The 24,743-nt window shown below is 38.1% G+C and overlaps 1 protein-coding gene across 1 annotated transcript in view; it reads right to left on the bottom strand.

Moving 5' to 3' along the window:
- Positions 1 to 24,345, bottom strand: part of LAMA1 (laminin subunit alpha 1) — a 79,593-nt gene extending 55,248 nt beyond the window's left edge. The window contains exons 1-11 of the mRNA XM_059469496.1: positions 24,147 to 24,345; positions 23,687 to 23,799; positions 16,513 to 16,755; positions 11,322 to 11,501; positions 8,477 to 8,566; positions 7,903 to 8,020; positions 6,660 to 6,838; positions 5,091 to 5,196; positions 4,431 to 4,591; positions 1,439 to 1,579; positions 327 to 500 (exon numbers count right to left, since the gene is read on the bottom strand). Coding sequence (XP_059325479.1) covers positions 327 to 500; positions 1,439 to 1,579; positions 4,431 to 4,591; positions 5,091 to 5,196; positions 6,660 to 6,838; positions 7,903 to 8,020; positions 8,477 to 8,566; positions 11,322 to 11,501; positions 16,513 to 16,755; positions 23,687 to 23,799; positions 24,147 to 24,345 — 1,704 coding nt within the window. The remainder of the gene's footprint in view (positions 1 to 326; positions 501 to 1,438; positions 1,580 to 4,430; positions 4,592 to 5,090; positions 5,197 to 6,659; positions 6,839 to 7,902; positions 8,021 to 8,476; positions 8,567 to 11,321; positions 11,502 to 16,512; positions 16,756 to 23,686; positions 23,800 to 24,146) is intronic.
- Positions 24,346 to 24,743: the final 398 nt, after the last annotated feature.

Raw genomic sequence — 24,743 nt, 5'->3', positions numbered from 1 at the left:
CTATGACGGGACATTAGGGTATAAGTTTTGGGATAGGAATCAAGTGCATGGGCAATGTGAGCATCTAAATCAGTAAAGGTCAAGAGATATTATATTGTGTCAAGGATAGGAAGGAAAGGAAGTGAAGAGATGAATGAACTCAAAGTGCAAAAAGAGAGTACTGGGAATGTCTGCACAGGAACATCCTCATTTAAAAAGCAGAGATACAGTGAGAAGTTTGGTAATACTGAATGCAAGCTTTAATGTGCCAGACTTAATTTCAGAAACTATATATTTAGAACAATAGAACCTATGAAGGAGTTTTGACTTCTTAGCTGAGTACTTACTTTATTTCCTAGATATGCCTCAGGTGCTGACCAGTAATAAGTATTTTTCAGTACTTTCACAGCCTCAGTGTTGTTAATGCTTATTTGATGGGGTCCATCAAATTGGCTTCGCTGAGGCTGCACACTCCTTGCCTTGTACAGATCAGTAACAAGCCATCCAGTCATGTCTGAAATCTGCAAAAATAGTAATACTAACGAAAGTCAGGCACTTGTGTCACTGAGAAAGCATTCACCTCTTCCAAGATATTCATTCAAACTGATGGATGTAGAGCACTTCCATTAGCCAAGTTGGCACCAACACATGCAAATATGCCACTTCAGACTAGGATGGTCTCCACCTCTCTATTCAATAGGAACAAAAATATAATGAGTGTGATTTTCATCCTTCCAACAAAATTAACATTACACCTATGCAGCTCCCTGAGACTGAAACACAGAATTTCAAAGGCTTCAAGGCCAACTGTCCCCATTTATAGATAGGGCTGAGCTGGAGGAAAGCAAAAACTACAGCCCCAGAAGATGGACCAAGATGAGAGAACTTTGTTCTTCTCACAGAGAGAGTTTTATTCAATCATCTTAGAATTTCAGTCAATTTGATATGTTTTCCTCCCCTTTTGTTGCACACAAAACAGGAGATCAAAGTGTAGCTAGCTGTGCAAAGACGCATAAGGAAAAATCCTTATGGGTGGAAAAGAGTGGCCCCAAAGCCCCATAACTCAAGAACTGTCTAATCAGAAAACAGTGATATTTATAAACACTGTTTGCTAAGAAACAATATTGGCCATATTGCCAAGCAAACAGGTTTGGATTTATCCCTTCAGCATGAAAAAAAACTTTAACAGTCAGAAAAAAATTCATTTTTCCAATGCATTATGGCAGTCTTCACTACTCAATGCTTCTGATATGACTGCAAGCCAGCAGGGCCAAAGACTGCACTGGGATGAGTTGCTGACTACCTCAGAGCTGCCCAATGATACTGGAAATCCATTCCTCTGTAAGGAGACACACACCAGAATTTGAAGCTAACTTGGGCACACGTCAAAGAGAAATATAGTACATTTTGCAGCTACTTGAAGCAAGAATATTAGGTCATGGACATAACATTTACATACCTGACTGATGGGCCATGTAAGACTGCCACAGACATCAGAAACACCAAAGCAAAAACACTCTGTGCAGCCCTGAGGATTTCTTTCTTGCAAATTGTAGAATCCTGGTTTACAGAGATCACAGTTTTCACCTTCTACATTTTCCTGTCAAAGGCATATAACATTTGGTTCACATCAGCATTATTATTATGGTAACAAATACCATGGATTAGGTGGGATTTAGTCATAACAGCATTCAGAAGGTTGTAAAAGAAAACACATTTCAGCACAGCAGGATTATTGAATAAGACTCAGAGCTTTAAAACTGAAACTGATTGGAAAAATTCATCAGAATCTGCCAGTTCATCAAAATCTAAACAAGTCCCAGCAAGGGTTCTATTGTAGTAAAATTTCAACACACAGGCAGGGTTTGAAAAGCTTCTGCCAGCTTGCCAGTCTACTTCTCTTGTAGCTTGACTTTGTAGATTGCTCTGGAGAAAGATCTCACTTTTCTGAATGCAGATTACCGTTCATATATCTTACCAGACAGAATCCAGAAAGTTCACCTTTAAGGCCAGGCTCTAGGAGCCACCACAGCCAGAATAGTTTCTCAGCCATCTCTTAATATTTATGCTGTGATGCCCACTACTGCTGCCACCTCTTCCTGGAACAGCACCACACTATGATAGCTGGCAACTCTTCCACCCAATACACTCTGGCTAAGGTCCAGAAACTCCTGCTCCAGAAGTAGAGATGCTGCACTCCTTTAGCTCCTTTCATTCGTATTCTGCCATGCAAATTGGGTAGTTCAGAGCATACAGCTACAAACATCTTTCAATGCAGAATTTATAGGGAAAAAAAAATCCGAAACAGTGCACCCAGTATTCTGTTCTCATAAAATTTGTGCAGCAAATACATGACTATTTCTTTAAAAAAGTTTAGACAATTGCTGCTGACAAACAAACCAGCAGAGAAAATGTTTGATAAATACCCACAAAGCTGTGTAAATAGCAGACCTCCACGGCCATTTTCACACACTAAGATACAGAACATTTCCTACTGCCAGGGACAAGATTCTTATAATGTCCTAGCTTTGTATAGGACAAGACCTGAACACCACTCTCCAATCTCAACCTTTGCTTTCAATTATGAGAAAACTCCACTACAAAGGCAAAAAGAACTTTATAGAACACCTCACAAAGTTCCCTGATACATATAGTTAGGACACTAAGAGTGCAAGCATCCTATGAAGAACAACTATCTTACTGTTTTGAAGATGCCTATACAAGCTCTGCATTGCCATGTGAAATGCAAAGCCTGTGGACCAAAACCTGATTCCAGAAGCAGGTACCAGGGTACCTTCACTTCAGTCACAAGAATCACTCCAGATTGCAGACTTATATCAGATCTGGTCCTATGGGGCTTATTTCAGGCTTACCAGAGAGAAATCTGAGACTTCCAACTGTCTTTCCTGCTGGAACAGTGTTTGGCATGTCAAGATTACATAAAACCTCTCTACACAGTCAGATTATGTCTTTTTGTGAGCAAAGTGCAACCTGCATTTGCAAAGCATATTAAAAACTTAGGATCTCCAGTTCTGATGCAAAGGTTGAGGATGGCTCCTTCTATTTGCTCATATGCAAACTTGGGAAAAATCTCAGGCAAAGTGCCCCCTGAGATAATGAGAAGTTAAAATCATGAATTTTTACAGGAATACTATTTGTATGCTCTTTTCAGCTTTTTTATTTCTCAGTCTTCAGAATGCATTTGGATCAAACATTTCACTGTCTAACATTATCAGACAGAAATTATTTATTTCTTAATGAAAAATAAAAATCTTACCCAATGACTAGAACTCAAGAGCTGTGTTCCAGGAAAGATCAAATATCACAAAATGCACTATATAAAAGAAGAATAGAGTCTGCAAAGACTTAGGAATCCTGTTTCCTTCATTTGATATTTGGAGCGCACAACTTTTCTCCTTTCATCTCCGTAGGTGGTCCACTGGCTGGTGATGCTCTCTGTGATCTGGCCTAAAAATTCTGTACACCAGTCTCATGCCCACAGCAGCACTGAAAAGGGGCAGTTTCTAGTCCAGTTTATAAAAAAAAATTCACTAGTTAGCTGCATTGGCTGATATAGTGCTACCCTGACTCAAAATCAGGCACTTCTCCCCTTTTGCACATTTAAATTGGCAATTTGAGCCATTTTGTTTTTCCACAGTGTTGTTATTTATATAGGTTCGATTTTTTTGGATCATATAAATTTTGCAGAAGGACTGAATTTTCAGAAGAATTGTCAAACATACTATGTTATCTTTGGCTCCTGTTTGCTATCATATTTGGCAACAAATACATAAACTGCTCCAATGTTTGGTTTAGAAAATTGAGTAACTTCTTTAAATATTAACACAGTTTTTTAATAAAATTCAATGGAATCTACAGCTGCAAGAAATTTTAAGAGGTTTGGATATTTACCAAAAAATAAAATGCTGCAAAACTGCTCTCTTTTTAAACATTTTTATGGCTTATATTTTGTAATTGAATAATTAAACCATATTTCATACATATGTCTAGTGCAAGTGTTCCAATAGTTCTTTCCAAATGCCTGCTGTTTCTTTACACAAAGCAGATGTTTTAAACACAGCATTTGTTTACAAGCAATCAGTGGCTTTGAAGAGAAATATCAGCTCATTCCTAAAACCAAACCTAGCTAGGCATTCTCACTCTCTATGACTGCCTCACACACGTACAGGTTTTATTTCATTTTAACATCAGTCTGGCCAATTATTATAGAAAATGTTGTATCAGTAACATACAGAACTATGCAACATAAATTACCATATTTTTCAGTACAGAGAATGATTAGTAGTTTTGAGTTCTAGGCTGTCAGGTGTACACCAGGTTACATCTTATAAAGGAAGTGATGTTCCCATTACTCAAGTAATTTCACTATTAAAAAGGAGTTAATAAACCAGAGATTCCATGTTGAACAAAAGTGGAAGTTTAGTACTCACTTTGCAAAGACAAGGCTCCGTGCATGGATCTTCATTGATGCTCCCAGCCAGGCTGCAGTTACAACGCAGGCAGTTCGGGTAGCCCCGATACCCAAACGCACAGCGATCACATTTCTCTCCTGCATAACCTTCCCTGCACTGACATTGGCCTGGCCAAGTGCCTTGAGTAGCAAAAGTAGAGGGGGGGGAAAAAAGAAAAATCAGAGCAGGCAATAGGCTGGATTCAAGATGTGTCAGAGGGTACATAAAACTTAGCATTCCTTTTTTACTACACTCCATGCCATATTCCGCAGATACTTGGTACAAGATCAGTCTCACCATCTATTTTTCACATTTAAAGAATCAAATGCACAGAAATTGCAGCAAAATGAATTTTGTTACAGCTGTAACAGCATTCAAAAACAACAGTGTTAGATCACAACACCTCACATTGTTTAAAACAGTAGGAGCCCACAATCCCCACAGAACATGTTCAGGGACCTGACATATCTTAAAATCATGAAATTATGTTATGCCTCAGCCTCACCTTCTCAAAGATTTACCAGTGTTTTGAAGTGGTATCTAAAAGGCAGCCACTCAAAGGTAGATAGTACTCCCTCAACTTCAATGACCTCCAGCCAGACTGGAAGTTCAGGGAAAAGGCACTTGCTGTTTCCTTACCACGCTGGGAGTCAGAATGGTGCTCATCTTTAACACAGACAGAACTCAGAGAGCCAAAGGGGTCGCAGTCACAGGGATAGCAGGGGTGATCCTCATAGGGAGAAACCTGTAAAATAAAAGTTCACTGCCAAATTCTCAAATTATTAACTGGAAACAGTAAAGTTACATCTGTTTCCTGTCTTCAATCACCAAAGCTAAAATGAATAAAGACTGGAAAAAGATAATATGGGGCAATAGATAAAGAGACTAGTCTAACTTTAGCAAGCAGAAGGATCAGGGGATTGCAGTCTACAAAAAGCTTAAATGTGGGAACAAAGGTTGATCTTCAATAGCACAAAGACATAGTAACTGCTAATGGCTGGAAGCTGAAGTCTGACACATTCAGCATAAATAGACTTTTTTTTTAAGTAACAGCAATTAACCGCTGTGAAGGTTTGCCAAAAGATATGGAAATGTTTAAGACAAGAGTGGATGCTTTTTGCAAAGACATTCTGGTTCAAAGAGGAAGGAAATTAAAGAAATCCTTGGCTCTGTGTTCAATGGAAGGACAGTTTATTTATTAATAAAGACTCATTCTGCCTTCATGATCTATAAATCTTTTAAATATAAGGCAGTGAAAATCATATGGCAATATTTTATTTTTTTGCAGGAAAACTGTCCTTTGAGGTGCTTCAGCTCTAAAGCAAACCAGTAATGACCTCACATTTAATGGCTATGAGTTGATCAAAGATCTTTCTTCAATGCTTTTCACAGCAGCTCTGAGACACAATTTGCTTCTTTGGATGAGCTGTACCTGCTGTATACCCATACTCCTATGGACTCACCCTTGCCCTCTGCACCAATTTATGCCAGATTTTTAAAGTATTTTTTCAAAATATGTGTGAACCTTCCAGAGCAAGACCATGTGAAGTAGAAACTTAGTTCAGAATGTCTCATTATACAGAGACCTCTAACACTGCAGTTATATGAAATGCTAAGTTACTTAGGTTCATATGTTTAACTCTGTCAGCCACATCTTAACAAATGTTTTGTAGAGTTTATGCCCTTTTTCCAAAGAGTGACACTGGAAAGTACACTCAGAGAACAAGTTCTGCAACAATCATATCAAGAAGAGCATTTGTTGCAACCTCTTACGAGCCAAAGATTTTAATCTTTGAGCCAGGTCCTTTTTAACGCTGGTTGAAATGGGCTGATAGAGGATGGTACACAACTTTGGAGGCAGTGAAACTTTAATACTTTGGACTTTCTCGGAGCTTTACCCACAGGAGAAATCGATTTCCTATCAGAATATGTACATTTCCATACTAGGATATCAAATGTAATTTTCACTTATAATTTTCTTCTCCAACATCTTGATTTGCCCTCCTACACAACTGGACAAGCATTTTGTTTTTTTCTGAAAGTTTTGGCGTTAAGTCATTTACCAAAAAAAAAAAAAAAACCCTCTATAGTTCTTAGCTATTCTGCAACTAATAAATAAACCAGTATATTAATCACAATCAGCTGAAACAGGCATGATACCATGTTATAATTCACCAAAACATTAGAATGGTATTTTCTAAATCTTACTTTGTGTGGTCTAAAATATCCATCAGCACACATTTCACAGTTGATCCCAGTAGTATGTTGAGTACAGTTTAAACACACACCACCTCCTATAAACTGGCCATGAATATCCATGCTCCTTTTCTGATCTGCAATACTCTGGTTGTAATAGCAATCTTCTGCTTTGTTATGACAGTTACATTCTGAGAAGGAACGGAAAAGAAATCAATTTTTTTATTTTCTTATTCACACTGTGTAACATTTCCTGGAATACTGACATTTTTCAGTTTAAACTGTAAGTAGAAGGGCCCATGAATTGACCTCAAAAGTATGCTTTCCCCCTTTAAAATGCCATGTGCTTCATCAGATATAATACACTATATTTCTTAGCAAGTAAGCAAATTTCAAAACCACTGTTATCATTTTAACAGCACTGTTTTTAGTAGTATTCTGTATATCCTGCTAAAACAACCTTGTCAGCACTGTTGTCAACAGTGATGTGTGCAATTAGCAATAACTGTCCCTTCTTCTGTGCTTTGCATTACAGATGAAAAGCTGCCCAATTCTTCTCTTATTTGTATTAGACACAAAATCTGAGAAGTCAAAGAAGTACTTAAGTATAAATTTTATTAAGTTTAAAGAGTGGTATTATGACTTGTGCAAGGATTTCAACTAAAAACATTTCTTTTCCATCTGGAACTTTAAATTTTATCAAATAGGTTCTTAATTGTCTGCAGTTTGTGCTATGCATTAGTAATGTGAAGTGAGAAAATGCACCAACTAGCCCTAGGAACACATTCAGCCCTACTGGCACAGCCTAAGTCAATCTATCAGACAATCTGAAGTATAATTGCCAATAAGAAGTTTCTTTCAAAACATTTGCTATGAGAACAAAGTTCTTCATCTGACAAAATTTACGACCAATTGATGAAATCTGCACTTCAAGTAGCTAACAAAATGATTGATGCAAATCTGCTAGTTTCTACGGGAGTACAACAAATCCCCAAGTCCCTTTGAAAAAGAGATTCTGGGAGCTATACTACATGACAACTCCACTAGCCAAGGAGTTACACTGAAGAGATTATTGAAAACCACCTGAACATTTATGATTAGAAGTAGGTTCTCTACCTCTGACCAATCCCATGAAGACAGTTCATATTTCTGGGGAATTAGTAACATACTAAAATTACAGATCTGTATGAAAGCAACCTCAAACAAGAGAACAGTAGGGCTTCATGAAACTACCTAAATGCCTATGCCTACTTACTCTCGCATTTGTTCCCAGCAGAAAGGGTCCCTGGTCTCCATGGTTTCTGGTGGTAACCTGGACAGCACTTGTTACAGCTCTCTCCACATGTGTTGTGTTCACACTGGCACTGCAATTTCTAAGAATAAAAAAAAATGCACTTTCTTGAAATATTCTTTAATGGACAATTTAATCAATTTTGCCAAAAGTCTGCTCGGTATCAGGCTTACTCCAAAAAATGGCATGACCCACAAATACCCACAAGTGGCACTGAACTGCTGTACCATGGTACATCAACTACTAGGAAATAGCCTTTCCAGAAAAAGACTGGCAAATCTCCTGTGCTGCAAGACAGACTATGTCTTGTGCCCCTCTAATTGTTTTACTTCAATGCCAAAGAACAGTTAACTTCAAGAAAGATACACTACAAAACCCAGATATGCTTCCTCTGAAAAAAAAAAGAAAAATATAGCAAATAATTTGTATGCTTCATAAGATCTATTTTAGCTCCCTCTTTCTCATTCTCCTTAGGAATTTTTTGTTGTTATTTTAATTGGAAAAGTTGTTTTGCAAAAATAATGAGTTTAAAGAATACCTTTGTGATTTCATCCAAAGGGCAGCTTCGAGCATGGCCATAACAAATACACATGCCACCAACAGAGATGTCCTTTATTGAATAGTAGTACTACAAAAAAACAAAGGTGAGAAAGGTATGAATAAAAGACATTTACATCTATTTACATTTCCCTGCCCTACTCTGCAAAATGAAATGCCAGCATCCAACTGCTCTGTGTAAATAAAAGAAATACTTGAAACTATTTGCCATTTGGGAAAACCTTCCATTTTTGCAGGTTTTATTCTTCCCATGTTTTTCCCTATTGGTATGAAAAATGAACTGACTTTTAACTTTTAAGTATGTATGTAAAATTCCTCAGCTTTGAGAAAGACCACCAAATGTGATCTCAACTGAAATGTACTTGCAAAAAAAAAAAAACCAACTTAATCTTCCATTTTACAAGAAGCCATAAAGCATAAACAATTGCTGTATTTTAGAGTCAGTCTGGGGACTAAGAGAATTCTTCCTTAAAATGGGAACTATCCCTCCCTCAAAACCACTTTGCACACTCATTTCCAGACCAGCTCTTTGCAACTACTGTGTAGCCAGGGAAATATTCTATCCAAACTCTAAGCTTAAAAATTGCAGATACAGCAGAACACTCTCCATTAATATTGCCAGGTGGTGAGCAGAAACAACATACATAAGGAAAGGATTTAATTTTCAAGGCAAAGAGGAGGCAGGAAATGACCATCTGGGTTCAGTTACAGCTGCAGTATCAACATGGTTGGCCTGTTTGTATCCTGGGAAGTTTGTACTACAGGGGAATGAAAAAGAAACTCTTTTTGAGGATACTTCTAAGGGAAGAGTCCAATGCTCTCAGACCTAGCATCCCTAATGTCAGCTGGTTCAGGAAGAGAGGTAGCCCTGGGTGGTCAGACATGCTGACTCCTGGACTGTTATTTCTTTGAAGACTCTTGGAGTTGGAGCAAACCATCTTCTTTGATTTCATACTTATTTTTTTATGGTCTTAAATTTCTTATGTTCACTGTTTTGGGAGGATTTTTAATGTTATCGGCTTGAACTACAAAAATCATTCAGGGACTTACCATGAACAGTAAGTCTTAAACTACAAAGAAGGAGGTTCAGGCTGAGAAAGGAAGAGGACAAAAGCAGAATTTAATTTCTCACTGCATTCCCTACTACATGTCCTTTGTCTTATTTTCTGCCAGTGTATGGCTCACAGCAGCTGTGCGCAGCTTGGAGTTGAATGAGCAACCAGTAATAATCAAATGCTACAGACAGAAATAAATAAAAAGAACACAGAAATAAAGGTGCTGTTGAACACTCAGAATCTGGATTGGCCATTTTTCAATACTACGTACAGGAAACTAAACATAATTGGTATCAACAGCTATAGCAAAATCTTCAAAGCCAATAAAAACAGCATCCAAAAAGCTGGAAGTTGTTGTTGCAGCTGGTTGCACAACAAAGTGAGACTCAAGGTGAAACATCAGGATTTGGGAAACCTGGCCAATATGTGCAGTTCTTCATGTAAAACTGGACTAAGCAGTGCTAGGTGGAGAAGTACTAAGCCCTGGATTGCACAACTGTGTATGTTACAAAACCAGTGGCAGTGCTTGGCCTCCAAATTCTTGTTTCCCAGCTGTATGTTTGTATTCCTCCATGTCAAACTTTTCTTTCTGGGGTGTATGTCCTGATATGCCAATACTATCAATAGATCTAAATATCAACCAGCTTGGTCTGTGGGAACATCTCACCTCTCAGGCTGTGCAATTCCCTATTGACAAGTAAGGCACAGCTGGAGCAGCTGTCCAATACTCTGCTCTTGCAGTCTCCATGCTAACATTGACAGAAAATGCAAACCATCCAGATTTTACACTGTACAATGCTGCAGTTGAAAGGACACCTTGAAAGCACCCATTAATCCCTGACCAAATCCAAGTTGCTTCCTCCCTTCTGTGCTCAGCTATCCAAGCAGCACAAGGACTGCCTGTATCAGAGAAGTCACAAACTGCAAGAATCCTGTTACTGCACAAGGAAGAGTTGCCTGCAAATGTTTTTCAAGAAAAGGACCTACAAAGGAAGGGAAGGAGGAAACACTTTTTATGTTCTGTCCTCATCAGAAACTACTTTCACAGGAAAACTTGAAGCTTCTGAAGTGTTAACCTATGAATCGTGGGCAAATTAAGATGGTCAAAATGGCAATATACAAAACAGAAATCCTTTTCCAGCTGAAAAACTGTTGAGACTTCCAATTTATGTGAGAACCTGAAGAAGTCAGCCCAAGTGCTTGGGGCTCAGTTTCCACAGTTTCTGCAGCAAACCTGGAAATCAATTAATGCTCTCGGAATTCTATACAAACATTTTACATTAATTTATGAACTCTAAAACAATTGATTATAACAGCCTTAAAAAATGAAGAAAACTCTTATAATACATGAAAATTCACAATAGCAATGTTTTCAAATAATTATGTTTATGAACCACAGCACTGGGTCCTGAAGTCCATGATACACCACAGAAAGTACTGCAGTGGGGTCAAGAGCAACCTCAAAGGGCATCTCCATCAGCCAAACCACATTTTGTATTTTGACGATAAAGCATTATAAACACCGCTTCTAGCACAAATCATTCACGCAAACAAATAAATTAAAACAAAAACTATCTTGAAAAGCTTTTTCTAAAAGCTGTTTGTGACAAGATATTGTTGTTAATGGTGTCAAAGGCAAGATAAGAATTATTTAAAATCTACTAATGCCACTCTGAATGACATGGATTAAATATTTCTCCTTCTCAAACAGGTCAGAATAGACTCTCCCATCAAGCTATCCTGAATAGCATTTATGAATAATCAGCTTACCCTTCTGGTAACAATGGGGTCTAGCTCCTTAGGATCGTTATGGCTGAGAGTCATTAGGTCAGCATTCAGAGTTCTAATACGCTGCAGTCGCAGGCGAATGTATCGTGCAGAAGTAAATTCCAACAGCTTCTGTGAAGGGTCATCAGCACTAGGCCTACCATTGATCAGTGAGGTGTGAATCTGGAAAGAAAGGCTGACTTAGTCACAAACACTGTGATTCACTTACCACAATAAACATTAGTCTGAGAATCAAAACCACAGAATTTATCTTGTTTCCCAACAACTCAGGATGGTGACATGTTTGACTACCCAGAGTTCTTTTTATTTCCCCATTGTCTGCAGGTAAAATTCCTGCTGCCTAAGTCACACTGTTCTGAAACCACCATTATCAGTGGTTTCATAGTCCCAAATCTCCTGGGCTTTTGGGGAGATAAAATAAGGAGAAAAACCAAGGTGCAGTATCAAGGTGAGTCCCTAGGTTCTGCAGTCTTCCTTCCTCTCCCTCATTGAAATAGAATACGTAACTCTGGCCATAAGCTCAATTTTGTCCTTACAGATTTCTTCTCTGCAAATAGAAAGATCTTATTACAAAACATAATCTGGTCCACATTCTCAATCTGGGGTCATTAATCCTACTCTTAGCAGTGACAGGGCTGCACAAACAGCAAGAAGTACTCAGTGATAAGACAATGTATTGGGAAGGCCAACACAGATGACAACTGAAAGCAAGTTGTCAAAACAAACCCACTCATTTGACCTGCATTTTACTTGCACAATTCCAGTTGGCCCCACTAAGATGACTTTTGGTATGAAACTGCACAGCTTCTTCTGGCAACAGCCCCTTTTTTCTTTCCAGAGCTACTTAGGAACATACAAGGATATAGTCCCCTATGACCACACAGTCCCTGCTCCATTTTATGTAAAAAAACCAGAAAAACAAGATCCTACCCTACAGACAATGAACAAGTATTCAACAGTTCACCTGGTGTCCATAACAAACAAAGGGTCAAGTTTTGGGCTTGTCAGATCCATTTCAGAGTGTATGATATATTCTCTTTTATGAGGAGTAATTTTGTCTCATAAACTGCTCTTGAATTTATAGTTTCAACTTTGTCCAGTACTGTCAAATTGTTCCCCTAAAAATATTCCTACATGTTATAGATTTTTATTATTTTTATTATTTAAAAAAAAAAATCTTAATTATCTAATGGATAATTAAGATAGGGGCTCCCTAGGGAGTAATTGTGTTATTTAAAAGACATATAAACAGACTTAGAGATCTGTAATAGAGGTCACATTCCCAAAATTATAATTTTGACATTTATTGATTAGCACCATTCCTTCTTAATATTCTAACATAGCATGTTCAAAGATTTCTATTTTTCTGATACCCCATCAATTTTTCAACCGCAGAATAACAGTTATGAAAACCAAAATGTTTCCCAGGTCTCATCCTGCAAATTTGCACCACCTGATACAATATTCAGCTCTCATAGAAATACAGAGAATTCTTCTAGTCCATTTACTTTGCTAAAGCAGGATTTATTGGAGTTTTTTTAGATGTTTGACCAACCCATTTTCAAAGACCTCTGTTGGTGCTGACTTTACAACCTTCCAAGGCAATGTACTTCAGAGGCCTTTCCAGTTTTATTGTTAGAAATGTTCCTAATCTCTAAACCATGTTTTTCCTTGTTGCAATTTCAGAACTCTTCTTGGATCCTGTCACAGACATGCAGAAATGTTTTTCTTCTTTGTATCCATGTTTTATGCAATGAAGACTGAACATGCCCACCACATCTCAGTCTGTTTTCTTCAGGCAAATTGGTTGTGACATATTAATTCACAAGTCGGGTTTTCTGCTGGGAATTACAAGGCAGAAATTGTTGGTCAAATATTCAAATATCACTGTTCTCCTTTTACTGAAAAGAATTTACACATATATACTCAACTATAGACAAGCATAACTTCAGCATGGCGCACCACATCCTAGTTTCATCTACTTTTCAGTACAGACATAGCATTTGCTGAGCTTGCTGCAATCTTTTGATTTTCTCAGCAAAGACAACAGGACCCAACCATGGCACTAGAATTTATAACACATTGTGTTTGCTTTTTATCACTTAGACACCAGACATTTAAAGATCCAAAAATGCCTGTCCCAACCAATTGGCCATGTGTCACATGCCACTTCATTCTACACTGTCTTTCCTGCCTAATATATAGTCTCATTACTCAAAAGTAGTGCCTTCAAGTGATGAAATATAAATTATGACTCACTTTTTTACTCTCAAGTTTAAAGCTTGAACAGTAGAAATTCTACTGTCTAGAAATTCTATGAATAGAAGTTCTGTAACAATACACTTAAATCTTTATAGAGACTGTAGAAGAATCTTAACAAGCAGAAAAAGGGAGAAACAGAAAGGACACTGACTAAGATACTAAAGAAGAAATGCCATGATTCTCCTTGTACATTGCTACATTTGTCTAATATATTGCTTATATAAGCTTATGCACACTGATATTTCTATGTTATGTATTTTTGGCTTACCTGTCGTTCATAATTCAAGACCATTTTCAAATAACTACAGCTGAAGCCTTACAATTCATCATGAGTCATAAAGTGACTGTGTAAATTGCCAAAAGCAGAGCTTCAAGCAGGATAAATCAGGTAAACAACAGAACTTACAGCCAAGCAGCTATATCTCTTCAAACCTGAGAAAAATCTAGCAGCCAAACTGGCAAAATGTCACATTTGGCAAAATAAAGGATGTTATTAATGGCATCCATATTTAGATATGTGGTCTCTTTACCCTAACAGTTATTTCACATCAAGACATTCCAAGCTGATGGCAGAAAACTGAGATGCTAGCAAATGCTGGATACAAGGCAGGCATTTACAGAGATCAGCTGATTTGCAGGGCCATTCTTAAGTGCAACAGACTGGCTAGAACAAATTACAAAGCTCTAAATACATATATTTTCCATGGAGTTTCAAGATTCACTAACGTAGATTGTGAAATATTCTGTGCAGGCAAAGTTCCTCTCTGACAGACAATTCAGTTACAAGGGAGCAGCCTGTCCTTTGTGAATGACAGCTTTTATGTATGTGCCTTTATCTGCTGGAGGGCAGGAAGGCTCCCCAGAGGGATCCGGACTGGCTGGACTGCTGGGCTGAGGCCAATTGGATGAAGTTCAACAAGGTCAAGTGCTGAGTCCTGCCCTTGGGTCACAACAACCCCAGGCAGTGCTACAGGCTGGGGCAGAGTCACTGGAAGGCTGCCCAGCAGAAAAGCTGCCCAGCTGCGGTCAACCAGCACTGTCAATCCTGGCAGTGCTGGTTGACAGCAGCTGAATCTGAACCAGCTGTGCCCAGGTAGCCAGGAAGGCCAATGGCCTGCTGGCCTGTGTCAGCAGCAGTGTGGCCAGCAGGAGCAGAGCAGTGATTGTCCCCCTGTACTCAGCACTGGTGAGGCCGCACCTCAAATCCTGTGCTCACTTCTGGGCCCCTCAGTTCAGGAGGGACATTGAGGGGCTGGAGTGTGTCCAGAGAAGGGCAGCAGAGCTGGTGAAGGGTCTGGAGCACAAGGACAAGGAGGAGCAGCTGAGGGAGCTGGGGGTGTTCAGCCTGGAGAAAAGGAGGCTCAGGGGTGACCTTATCACTCCCTAACCTGACAGGAGGCTGTAGCCAAATGGGGATTGGCCTCTTTTCTCAGGCATCAAGTGATAAAAGAGGAAATAGCCTCAAATTGTGCAAGGGAGTTTTAGATGGGAAACTAGGAAAGTTTTCTGCATAAAAAGGATTGTCAAGCATTGGAGAAGGCTGCCCAGGGAAGTGATGGAGTCACCATCCCTGGAGGGACATGAAGATATGAAGATGTGCCACTTTAAGATGGTTTAGGGGTGAAGTTGGCAATGCTGAACTCATATAGTAGGACTCAATGGGCTCAATGACCTTAGTCCTTATTAGTAGGAGTAATAGTTAGATTCAATGACCTTAAAAGTCTTTTCCAATCTAAAAGATTCTGAGGTTCTTCATAGAAGACAGAAATTTAATTCTTCCAATTTTTTGTGTTATGTTTTTCCATCACCACACTCAGAAAAAAACCCCAGTGTTTTGATAGTGTAGCCCAATTAATTATATGTACCGTCAGGAAAAAAAGAATGAGGAAAAAAAAGTCATTAAATCGAATTTCTGGTATCCCAGGAGCCTACTAAATGTACATTACAAGCAGCACTGTTCCTATACAGTCAACCTCCTATACAGTCAATAAGGGTTTTCTGGTTCATTGTATGGAGAAACAGGTTTAGGTTTCTTTGTTTCATCTGATCTGTCAGTTTTATTTTGATTTTATATTGATCACATGCTCACAACATTGCAATAAACACTGAATTAAAGTAAGTGTGATTTTACTGAATTTCACTGGTTTTTTTTTCTTGCTGTTAGTTTTAATTTTATGTGAATGTCTACACACAGTCCAATCCTTTTTTTAACCAAGAAATAAAAACATATTGATTTCTATGAAGCTAGGAGTTACTAGCACCCTCCATGGGATAACACCACACTTATTATCACAGTCACACATTATAGCATTCACGATGGAATAACCACTGGTTTTAATGTATCATTTCATTGTGTGGCTGTCTCTCCATAATAAATTACACAAGTACCGTGAATAGAGTTTACTAAAAGAAAGAACAATCAACAGCAAGACTGCACAACTCATACCCCTTTTAATTATGCTGCATCCTTGAAACAATGCCAAGGCTTGTTTAGGAGTTCCAGCTGTGCTGAGCACTTCAACAGTGTTAGCTGCTTTATCTCACACAACCAGGTGTTCCTAACACAGGAGTTTTCTCTACTAAATGAAAAAACTGGCAGAACACAGAGCCTCTGTTATAGTTTTTCGGGATAAAGGAACTAATAATTCACAGCTAATTGCTACCATCAAATCATATGGAAAGAGAGAACAAAGAGTTTAGTAATGGGAACACATAGAACCAAAGACACATTTCATCCCAAGATTTAGAAGTTTGCTATACTACATGATAGAAAGATAATGTTGTTTAAAAGAATAACAGAGGACCTGGTAGTGCTGAGGGTGATATATTCTGTAACTGCAGTTCAAATGTTTTCAGATTGCTATCACTCCATGTCCTTAATCACAAACTGAAGCTACAAACACAAAGATACCTCTCCATGTTCCAGGGGAACTAGTCTGGAATAATAGGAGGTGCAGATCACTTCATCATCCCTCTTGTAAGTTGGGGGCCCAATTCTTGGTGTGATGTTGTAACGAGTTAAACATTCGGTATCACTAATTGCATAGTACTGCCATGGCCTGAACTCCGTGCCATCTATGGAGCGTTCCAAAATCCAGTTTCCAGGTCGTGGAGCATTAGCGGCTTTGATGATGACATATGCAACTTGAAAGACCTGAAAAAAAAAATGCAAGAAGAAAATTTTAACACTTCATTGTACTGTGAAACACCACCAGAAGCCAACTGGGTAATAAATTTAAATTTTCAAAGCAGGATACAGCTTGCCAGGGCAGAGGGTAAAATTTGGTAAAGTAACTGGATAAATATTTTGCACAAATGTTTAACTAGAGGTCCATCTAATTGTGTCCAGGGTATCCGTTCATGCTGATGTAATAGCTGAAATCTATATCTATACTGCACATTTCAGAATTAGTTGGGTATAACAATCTGTGGGAAATGTTTAGCTTTTCTGAACCACTGAGAGCTTCAAAAAAGTACAGTTTGGTTGGGTTTTCTTGTTTGTTTTCAGTGCTTGGTTGGTTGTTTTTGTGAGGTTTTTTATAGATATACACCAAAAAGCTCTTTGGTTTACAATGTGGCAGGGAATGTAATCTTCTCTGTAAGAACATTTCTGAAAAACTTTTTATACCCTATGTTGAAAAGCTCTTTGCATTACAATTTCACCCTTTGTTGAAGTTATTTCAGCAGAAGACTACTTACAGTCACTGTTAAAAATACACAGAGACAAGCTGAACGTGACAAAAATAACCATGATAAAAAGAGCTAATATTCTTAAGTAACATTGAGATGTACGTGAACTATGCAGCTATCCTGACTATTTTTCTGACAACCCAAAGTGAAATTCCCATGCACACAACACGACTATTCAGCTTCTGTGATAAGGCAGGGCAGTAATTAAGTTCATATCACCTTTTAAATTATCTTGTCATGCAGCCAGACAACCTGCACTGGCCCGCAGCTCACAAGAGCATCAGACATGAACACTGAAGAGCATTTACTGCAGAGCCACCACGTTCTCCCTTAGCCAGTACCTGCTACATCACCTCACTCAAAAAGGCTGCATTTGCAAACTCATAACACTTCTATAGAGGAGTTTAATGTTTCATATACACCGGAGTAAGAAGCCAGGTTTAGATGAAAGAAAAACTCTGTATTTTTCGGCCATCTCAGAGAAATATAGGTCCACTTGAGCAGGCTGCCTGGTCGGCTGCTATTATCATCATAATTCCTGCCTGCATGTGCAGTATTAATACTGTGCTGAGCTCCAATCTGGCTGCAATCAGTCCTTTCATACATTATAAATTTAAATTTTTAGGACTTTTTTTTTTTTTTGTAGTACAGATTAAAGCCAGGGCAAGAACAATACTTGCCACATGAAAACAGGTTTTGATTTTGCAAAATGGGGAAATAAACTCACAAAAATAAATAGTAACTCTGTTGTGTATGCAATTCAGGAGACGACTTTTGAGACAAAATATTATTTAAGTGAACAAAGCTTTGATTAGGAGATCTTGGACACATGAGAAGAAAAAAAATTGGTGATATTTATCTTCCATTGATTTACTACATATAATAACTTTTAAAAAGTAAAACAATCTTACTGTTTTTTAAATCAGACAACTTAAACTACAATGTTCATTTGGTCTGACTTTCTTTACAGGCACTCCAGTTTTATCCTGTTAAAATCAGTCAGATACAAATAGAACATTTCTAGTTGTTGCAATAAATATGAAAATTTACAGAAAATGAGGATTTTACTGTGACCCTTCAGCAATGCAAGCAGATGCAGGCAAAAGGAGAAGCTGGCTCACTCTTTAGTCAGTCCTGGAAATGAAATTTCTCTGTGGTCTGTGAATCCTTTGTTGTTTCGCCTAACCTTAAAATTTGATCGAAGTTAAATGAATATCAAGAATTATAATTCAGCTTCCATGAAGAGAGGAATGCCTTTTAAATAAAACCTACATCATGCCAACAATCTTCAGCTGAAAAATAAAAGCCAAAACACATGGTTTTAAAGGATCAAAGTACACCATTTGGGCAGACTTCAAACCAAAAAACTATATTCCCCCTACACACAATCTGGATTTCATTGATTCAGTTAGTGGTATTGAGCTTTGCACTCAGTTATGACCAAGCAGAATCTGGTGTACCATCATTTCAGTACCCAAAACCTGAATACACTTGTATGTGACAGGAGTTGCTTGTATGGGTATTTCCTCCATCACAGATGAGAACATAACAAAACTATTAAAACTAGAAAAGTTTTATCGACTGGGCTTGGAAACAGCTATGCACTTCCAAGTTCCTTTGAAGTCAGTAATCTTTTTCAAATGCATAAATGATGCAAGACTGGAACCAAACCTTTTTCAAATGCCCTGGTAAAAAATCTCCCTCAAAAACTCTCATATGTCCTTTATTTATTTTTTTTCCCCACTCTGCTTGCTGTCATCAACTAAACTGCTTCCCTACTTATTACACAGTTGGCTGAACAACAAATTATCTACTTTTGATTACTTTGAGATTTTTCAAGACCCATTATAGTCTGCAGCTGATGTGGCTAGTTTTAAATCCAGTTCCAACCAGTAACAATAAGCTATCCTCCATCACAAACTGCTGCAGTAAAAGGTATTCACAAGATTATGCAAGTTAAACTTATTTTAAATATCAAGTTCCTTGGTGAGGGGGGAGTGGAGGGAAAAGACAGTTAAATATTAACATTTTCACCACAACTGTGCACAAATTCAATGCACAATTCAACAAACTGAATCTCCACTCAAGTCTTCCACGTACACACATAGCTCACAGGTATCCCATTTTACTTCACAGGCAAATTGACAGGATAATGAATAACAACAACCTCAGGAAAATTTGTCAGCCCCTGAAAATAATATAGCTTAAATAAATAAATAAAGGATTTTGTTTAAATGTTCTCAGACTTGAGAAGTCACAAGACAGCTTACCAGGACAACCTGTATTCCCAGGGATTATGTTTCCCAGCAAGGGAATGAAGCTGGAGAAAGGGACCAAGGTGCTCACAGTGTTCACAGATGAAGATGTTTTAAGGAATATCTGTAATAGACCTCCTATCCCACAGACTCTGCAACCCATAATAGGTCAAGAAGTCCATGTAATGAAAACTGATTTTTCCTTGAGCACTTTTTAAAAGAATTTGACTTTTATAAGTTCTTCAAATTTGAACATCAATGGCAGTTTCTTATCACTTTCCATGTTCATTCAGCACCCGCCAACCAGCCACGTGATAAACCTGAGCAAGAGCTAATGATTTGTATACTTTAATTTGACTGTATAACTTGCTCAGAACTAATTGCCTTATTGAACTACAAGGGCAAAAAGGGCAAGTCAGAGCAAGTTAGTAGTTCCCAAGCCATTTATTAAAAGTGCCATTTTACAGGAATTTCAATCCTGATTTTTAAGATCAGCCAAAAAACTTCTACTAAAAAACCATTTTCATAGCTGCAATGCTAACAAAACAAGAAATTACTGCTTTAATTAGACTTTCTAAAAACTTTCGTTCCCTGAATGCTGATCCAGCAACACCAAATGCATCATTCTTGAATACTCTCAGAATGGGAGACTAGATGAAGGGATGTTTACCAGCTTATATTGTTTAAAGAAATATCTTTTTAAGAGTTAAAAGACAGCTTCATCTTCTCAGACACTGTGAAGCCTAGCAATTGTTTCCAATATTTTTCTCTGACGATTCTGTGACATTAAAAGTGCAAAATACACTAAATCCAGAAGAACTTCTAGTCTCATTAATTATCTTTTCTTCAAGATTTTGATTCATTATGTGCAAACATTAATTTGGAATTGAAGGGAAATTCATTTTACTTGAGAATTTTATCATAAGAATATACAGATGAACACCCTGAATCTTGCAATGTCAGTTTTACAAGGCCACAAAAGGCTTTTAAGAAAGCTTGCCACATACAATAAATCAGCATTAGTCCTGTACAATCAACAGAATACCTTTTTTTGACATCAGCAAACCATGTATTGTTACAGAAACCTGTTCTTGCCCATTGATTTCAAGATGAAAGCTCTAGAAAAATCATTTTATAATATTTACATTCTTTTTTACTTTGTAATAGCAGAAACTACAAATTACTCCTACATCAGCCTCCAAGTGGTAATCCAGTACTCATAGAATATTCATAAGCTATGACTTAATCAGAAGTGGAGCTGTTTTCTCAACTCAACATGATACTATGGGTCTTCCAACAAGCACTAGTCTTGTTTTGCAATTCAAGAACTTTTTGATATACCAACATCTGCCTTTCTGCTGCACTGAGGATACAGAGTTCATTTAAATACCTTTAAAAGTCCAAAGCATGGTAATAAAACTGAGGTAAGTCATCTTTGTTTAATGGTGTCACAGAGTAATATTTTACAGCTGGCTCAATCACACCAGTAAAATGTATCATAGCCAGGATTTATTAGAATTGTAATTTCACAGTGCAACTGCCCAGAGGAGTCAAACTCAGACAAAAAAAAATACTGTTTTTATAGAAAACCACTGCTGTGTATTTTGTTTCTGTAGAACTACCAGTGTAGGAAGCACAAGGTCATAAATCACATCTTAGTGTCTTGTACATCAATCCTACACCTCATTGCTACACTGCTCTTTCCCCAGTTCTGGATCATTGCCATACATTTAATGGAAAGGGGGAGGAGGAGGCAGTGGTGTAGGGCGTGGGAAGGAAAGGCGATCATACGTGTGAGTCCTGGAAAGACTGAAAGGCACACTAGAGTAAACGTACCTAGTTGTCAGGATGTGTATGAGCTAGAAAATCATAACATAAGCACCCACTATCCTTCTAAAATGCTATATTAGCTACAAATAGCACATATTCTGCAAAGGAGAAAGATAAAAACAGCAATTTCAACGCCAATTTTATTAGCTAGCCTTCTTTTCTTACTGAGATCCCATCAAACTACTCTGTAGTACAGCTCATTTTAGACTAAATACACTAAGAACAAGGTAGAATATATCCTAAAAGAACATCCTCTATTCCCTTCAACTTGAAGCCAAGAGATGAATAGTCATAGAGGTTCACCTAGGAAAACTGGTGTGGAGTCAGTGTTCACCAGCTTTGGGAATCTTCCCTGTATTTGCCACCCAAGTGTATGTTTCAGCACTTACCAACCAACCAAAACTGCTTGGATTATATCACTAAACTGTGCCTTAGTAATAATCCCAAGAAAAAATCAATTCCTCTTAGTCCTAGAACTTCTGATAATTGCACAAAAAAACACTCATAATTAATGACATGATATTTAACATCACAAAAAAATGTGAATATATTCTATTCTCTAGCAAGGAAAGTTGATGGAATTGTTTACTTTATTATGGTACTTGACAGATTTAATGCACAATGCTTGAAACGCAAAAGAAATGTATCAATGATCAAATTATACTGAACACTGGTACTGACTTTCAGGAATATTTTTACAGGTCCTATTTTAAGTAATTCTGAAAAAAATGTATGAAATAAACAATTGCTAAAATAACTAAGGTCCTTTATATGCTTTTCTTTTGTGTTTTCTTTACTTGTGCTGACTCGTTTCAAGTCAGCACACCAAGTCAGCTCTAATAACTCACTGACTTCAAGCAATCTATTAACCAAATCCTTTCTCACAGAGCAGTAATTTACATTCAGTTTGCATAGCCTTAGATGCCTTCTCTCTCTCAAACTCTCTAGGGAAAACAGAAGAAAGGCCCCTTAGGGGAAACTTTTCAAATCGAATTAGTGAAACTGAGCATGGGTCAGGAGAGGAAAGATATGTATTTGTTGAAACATCAACAGCACTAAGACTGAAGAACAAATGATTCAGAGGGCAGCTCAGCTGGTCTGTCTCAAAAGTGAAATTGTTCTAGGAGGATAAAAACTAAGGGCATCACCTCCTCCTTCATTTTTCCTTCCTGTTTGTCCATTTACAAACCAAACACAAAGTTAACTCTTCAAACAACACTAACATCCTATCCAAACCTTCTGTCACTGACAAAAGACACCCTGTGATCATTACCCTAACAGTTCTGCTTTCTAATTAAAGAGTAAACTAGGCACCTGCTTAATCTATGCTTTATTGGAAAACATCAAAGTTAAACCCTCTGTTTTAATCTTTAAAATGACTTTTAAGCAGGGTCTAGAGATCCTGCAGAAGCTTCTTACCAATTCTACACCTCAAGTAAGGATTTCTTAGTAAGTAATAAAGCTGTTCTTCCAGAACTGGGAGGCATCCCCATAATAATAAGGAATTGTTGAGCTATGAGTTTCAAACAACTTAGGTAGGCCAGCACATAGATCTGTTCAAAGCAAAACAATCAGAAAAAGCCAAGAAAAATTAATCTCTTCACCAATTACTTTATCTATTCTTGGAGCAGGGTAGGAGATTTCTGATTCTCATGCCTAGCAGAAAAACTTAGAAATTAGCAAACTCCCTGTACAGTTTAGCATGCTCCTGTCTAAGAATGATAAATTCCCTCCAAGTTTGGCCATACAGAATGGCCAAAACAGAGGAAACAACTTTGCCCAGACAGTTCCAGACTCCCTAGGGTCACAAATCATTGTTTCAGAAATTTAAACCCCAGCTCTGCAGAACAGCAGACAGCAAAAGTTCTTAGAAGATATCGTTTAGAATATGTTTTTCCAGTGCTCCTTCCAACAAGATGATGATCGGAATCAGTCAGATGCATCCTCACATATAAAATGTGTGCTTTGGCCAATACCCTGAAAATACTCCTTTAAAAATAAGTCCTTGAAAACACACACTTCAAGCAACTTTTAAGAAATAAAAGGTGGAGGAAAACAGTATCATAGGAGTGCTGGGGGAAAGACAGAAGCATGGGGGAAAGACAGAAGCATGAGGAAAAGACAGAAGCATGAGGAAAAGACAGAAGGTTAGGCAGAGGAAAGTTACCAAGACAAAGGAATTGGTACAGATGGAAGATAGTTTTTACTAAAAAATGTTTTTTTAAAATCTAAACACAGAAGAGCTGCAATCAGTTTGTATTGGCTTGTATCCTACATCCCTTTAATGATGCACACATAAATGTTACTCACCTGCCTTAAATCCAAGGTAATGGTCACCCAGTGGTATTGCCTTCCATTCTGAATGCTGGGACTCTGCCACCAGTTATTAGTACCATCGATTGCACTGGAAATTGGGTGCTGCTCTGTTTCAAAGCAAAAAAATTAAACATCTCTTGAAAATAAATCTCACTGAACTTTTCTGACCCAGCATATTTGTTTCACACGGAGAACAATCTTTTCCTGTCATAAAGAAGTAAAAGCTGAAATCTGCCCTCAGACAAAAAGGCTGTCACTGGATCTTGCAGTGCTCGTTGGTGATACATGGTGCTCACACTTTATCAGCCTTTTGCTCCAAGGTAATTGCACTCCCATAGTCAACAGACTAAAACCAAAACATATTTGACTCCAATACACTCTGCATTCAAGGATAAGGGTTAAAAAAAGACACAAACTCATGAAACAAACAAGATCCAAAACATGTGAAGCTTGCCTTTGGGATTGGCACTGTGGCTGTCACAGACGCGGCACTGGGCGTTGCGCAGGGGCCGTCCAGGGACGTGCTCCACCAGCTTGCAGAACATCTCCGGTCCCTTCTCTCCACAGGTGGCATTGGTGGAGATGTGAGCATTGCTGGCCAGGTTCAAAATGGCAGGAAACAGGCCTTGAAAGAAATAATATTTATCAGCCATATTGTAAGGCATGAAAAGTTGGCACCCTGACAGCAGTATCCCTGTTATTTCACTCCACATTTGGATGCTTTATGCTGAGGAACACAAGAGTTTGCAAACCAACTCTCTCAGATACTAAACCTTCCCTTACATAGTGAATTGATCAAACCCTGGGGGACAACTGCCCACTGCCAGAATCAAACAGGGCGTAGAGAGCACACACAGCTGGTGTGGAAATCAGCATTTTACACAAGCTCTTTGCAGCAGCAGCCCCACTGGCCTGAACAGGACACTCCAGACTCGAAAGATTTAAGGACTGAACTTTAGACCTTTGCTATAGACTTCTTCTGTGGTCTCTGTAAAGTCTAAGGGATATTTTGCTTGTCACTTATTAATCTTCATACAAACACTTCAGTGTA

This window comes from Ammospiza nelsoni, chromosome 1 (genome assembly GCF_027579445.1).
Source record: "Ammospiza nelsoni isolate bAmmNel1 chromosome 1, bAmmNel1.pri, whole genome shotgun sequence".
Classification (NCBI taxonomy): Eukaryota; Metazoa; Chordata; class Aves; order Passeriformes; family Passerellidae; genus Ammospiza; species Ammospiza nelsoni.
Note: the sequence above shows the minus strand (reverse complement) of the source record. Positions and strands in the feature narration are given on the sequence as shown.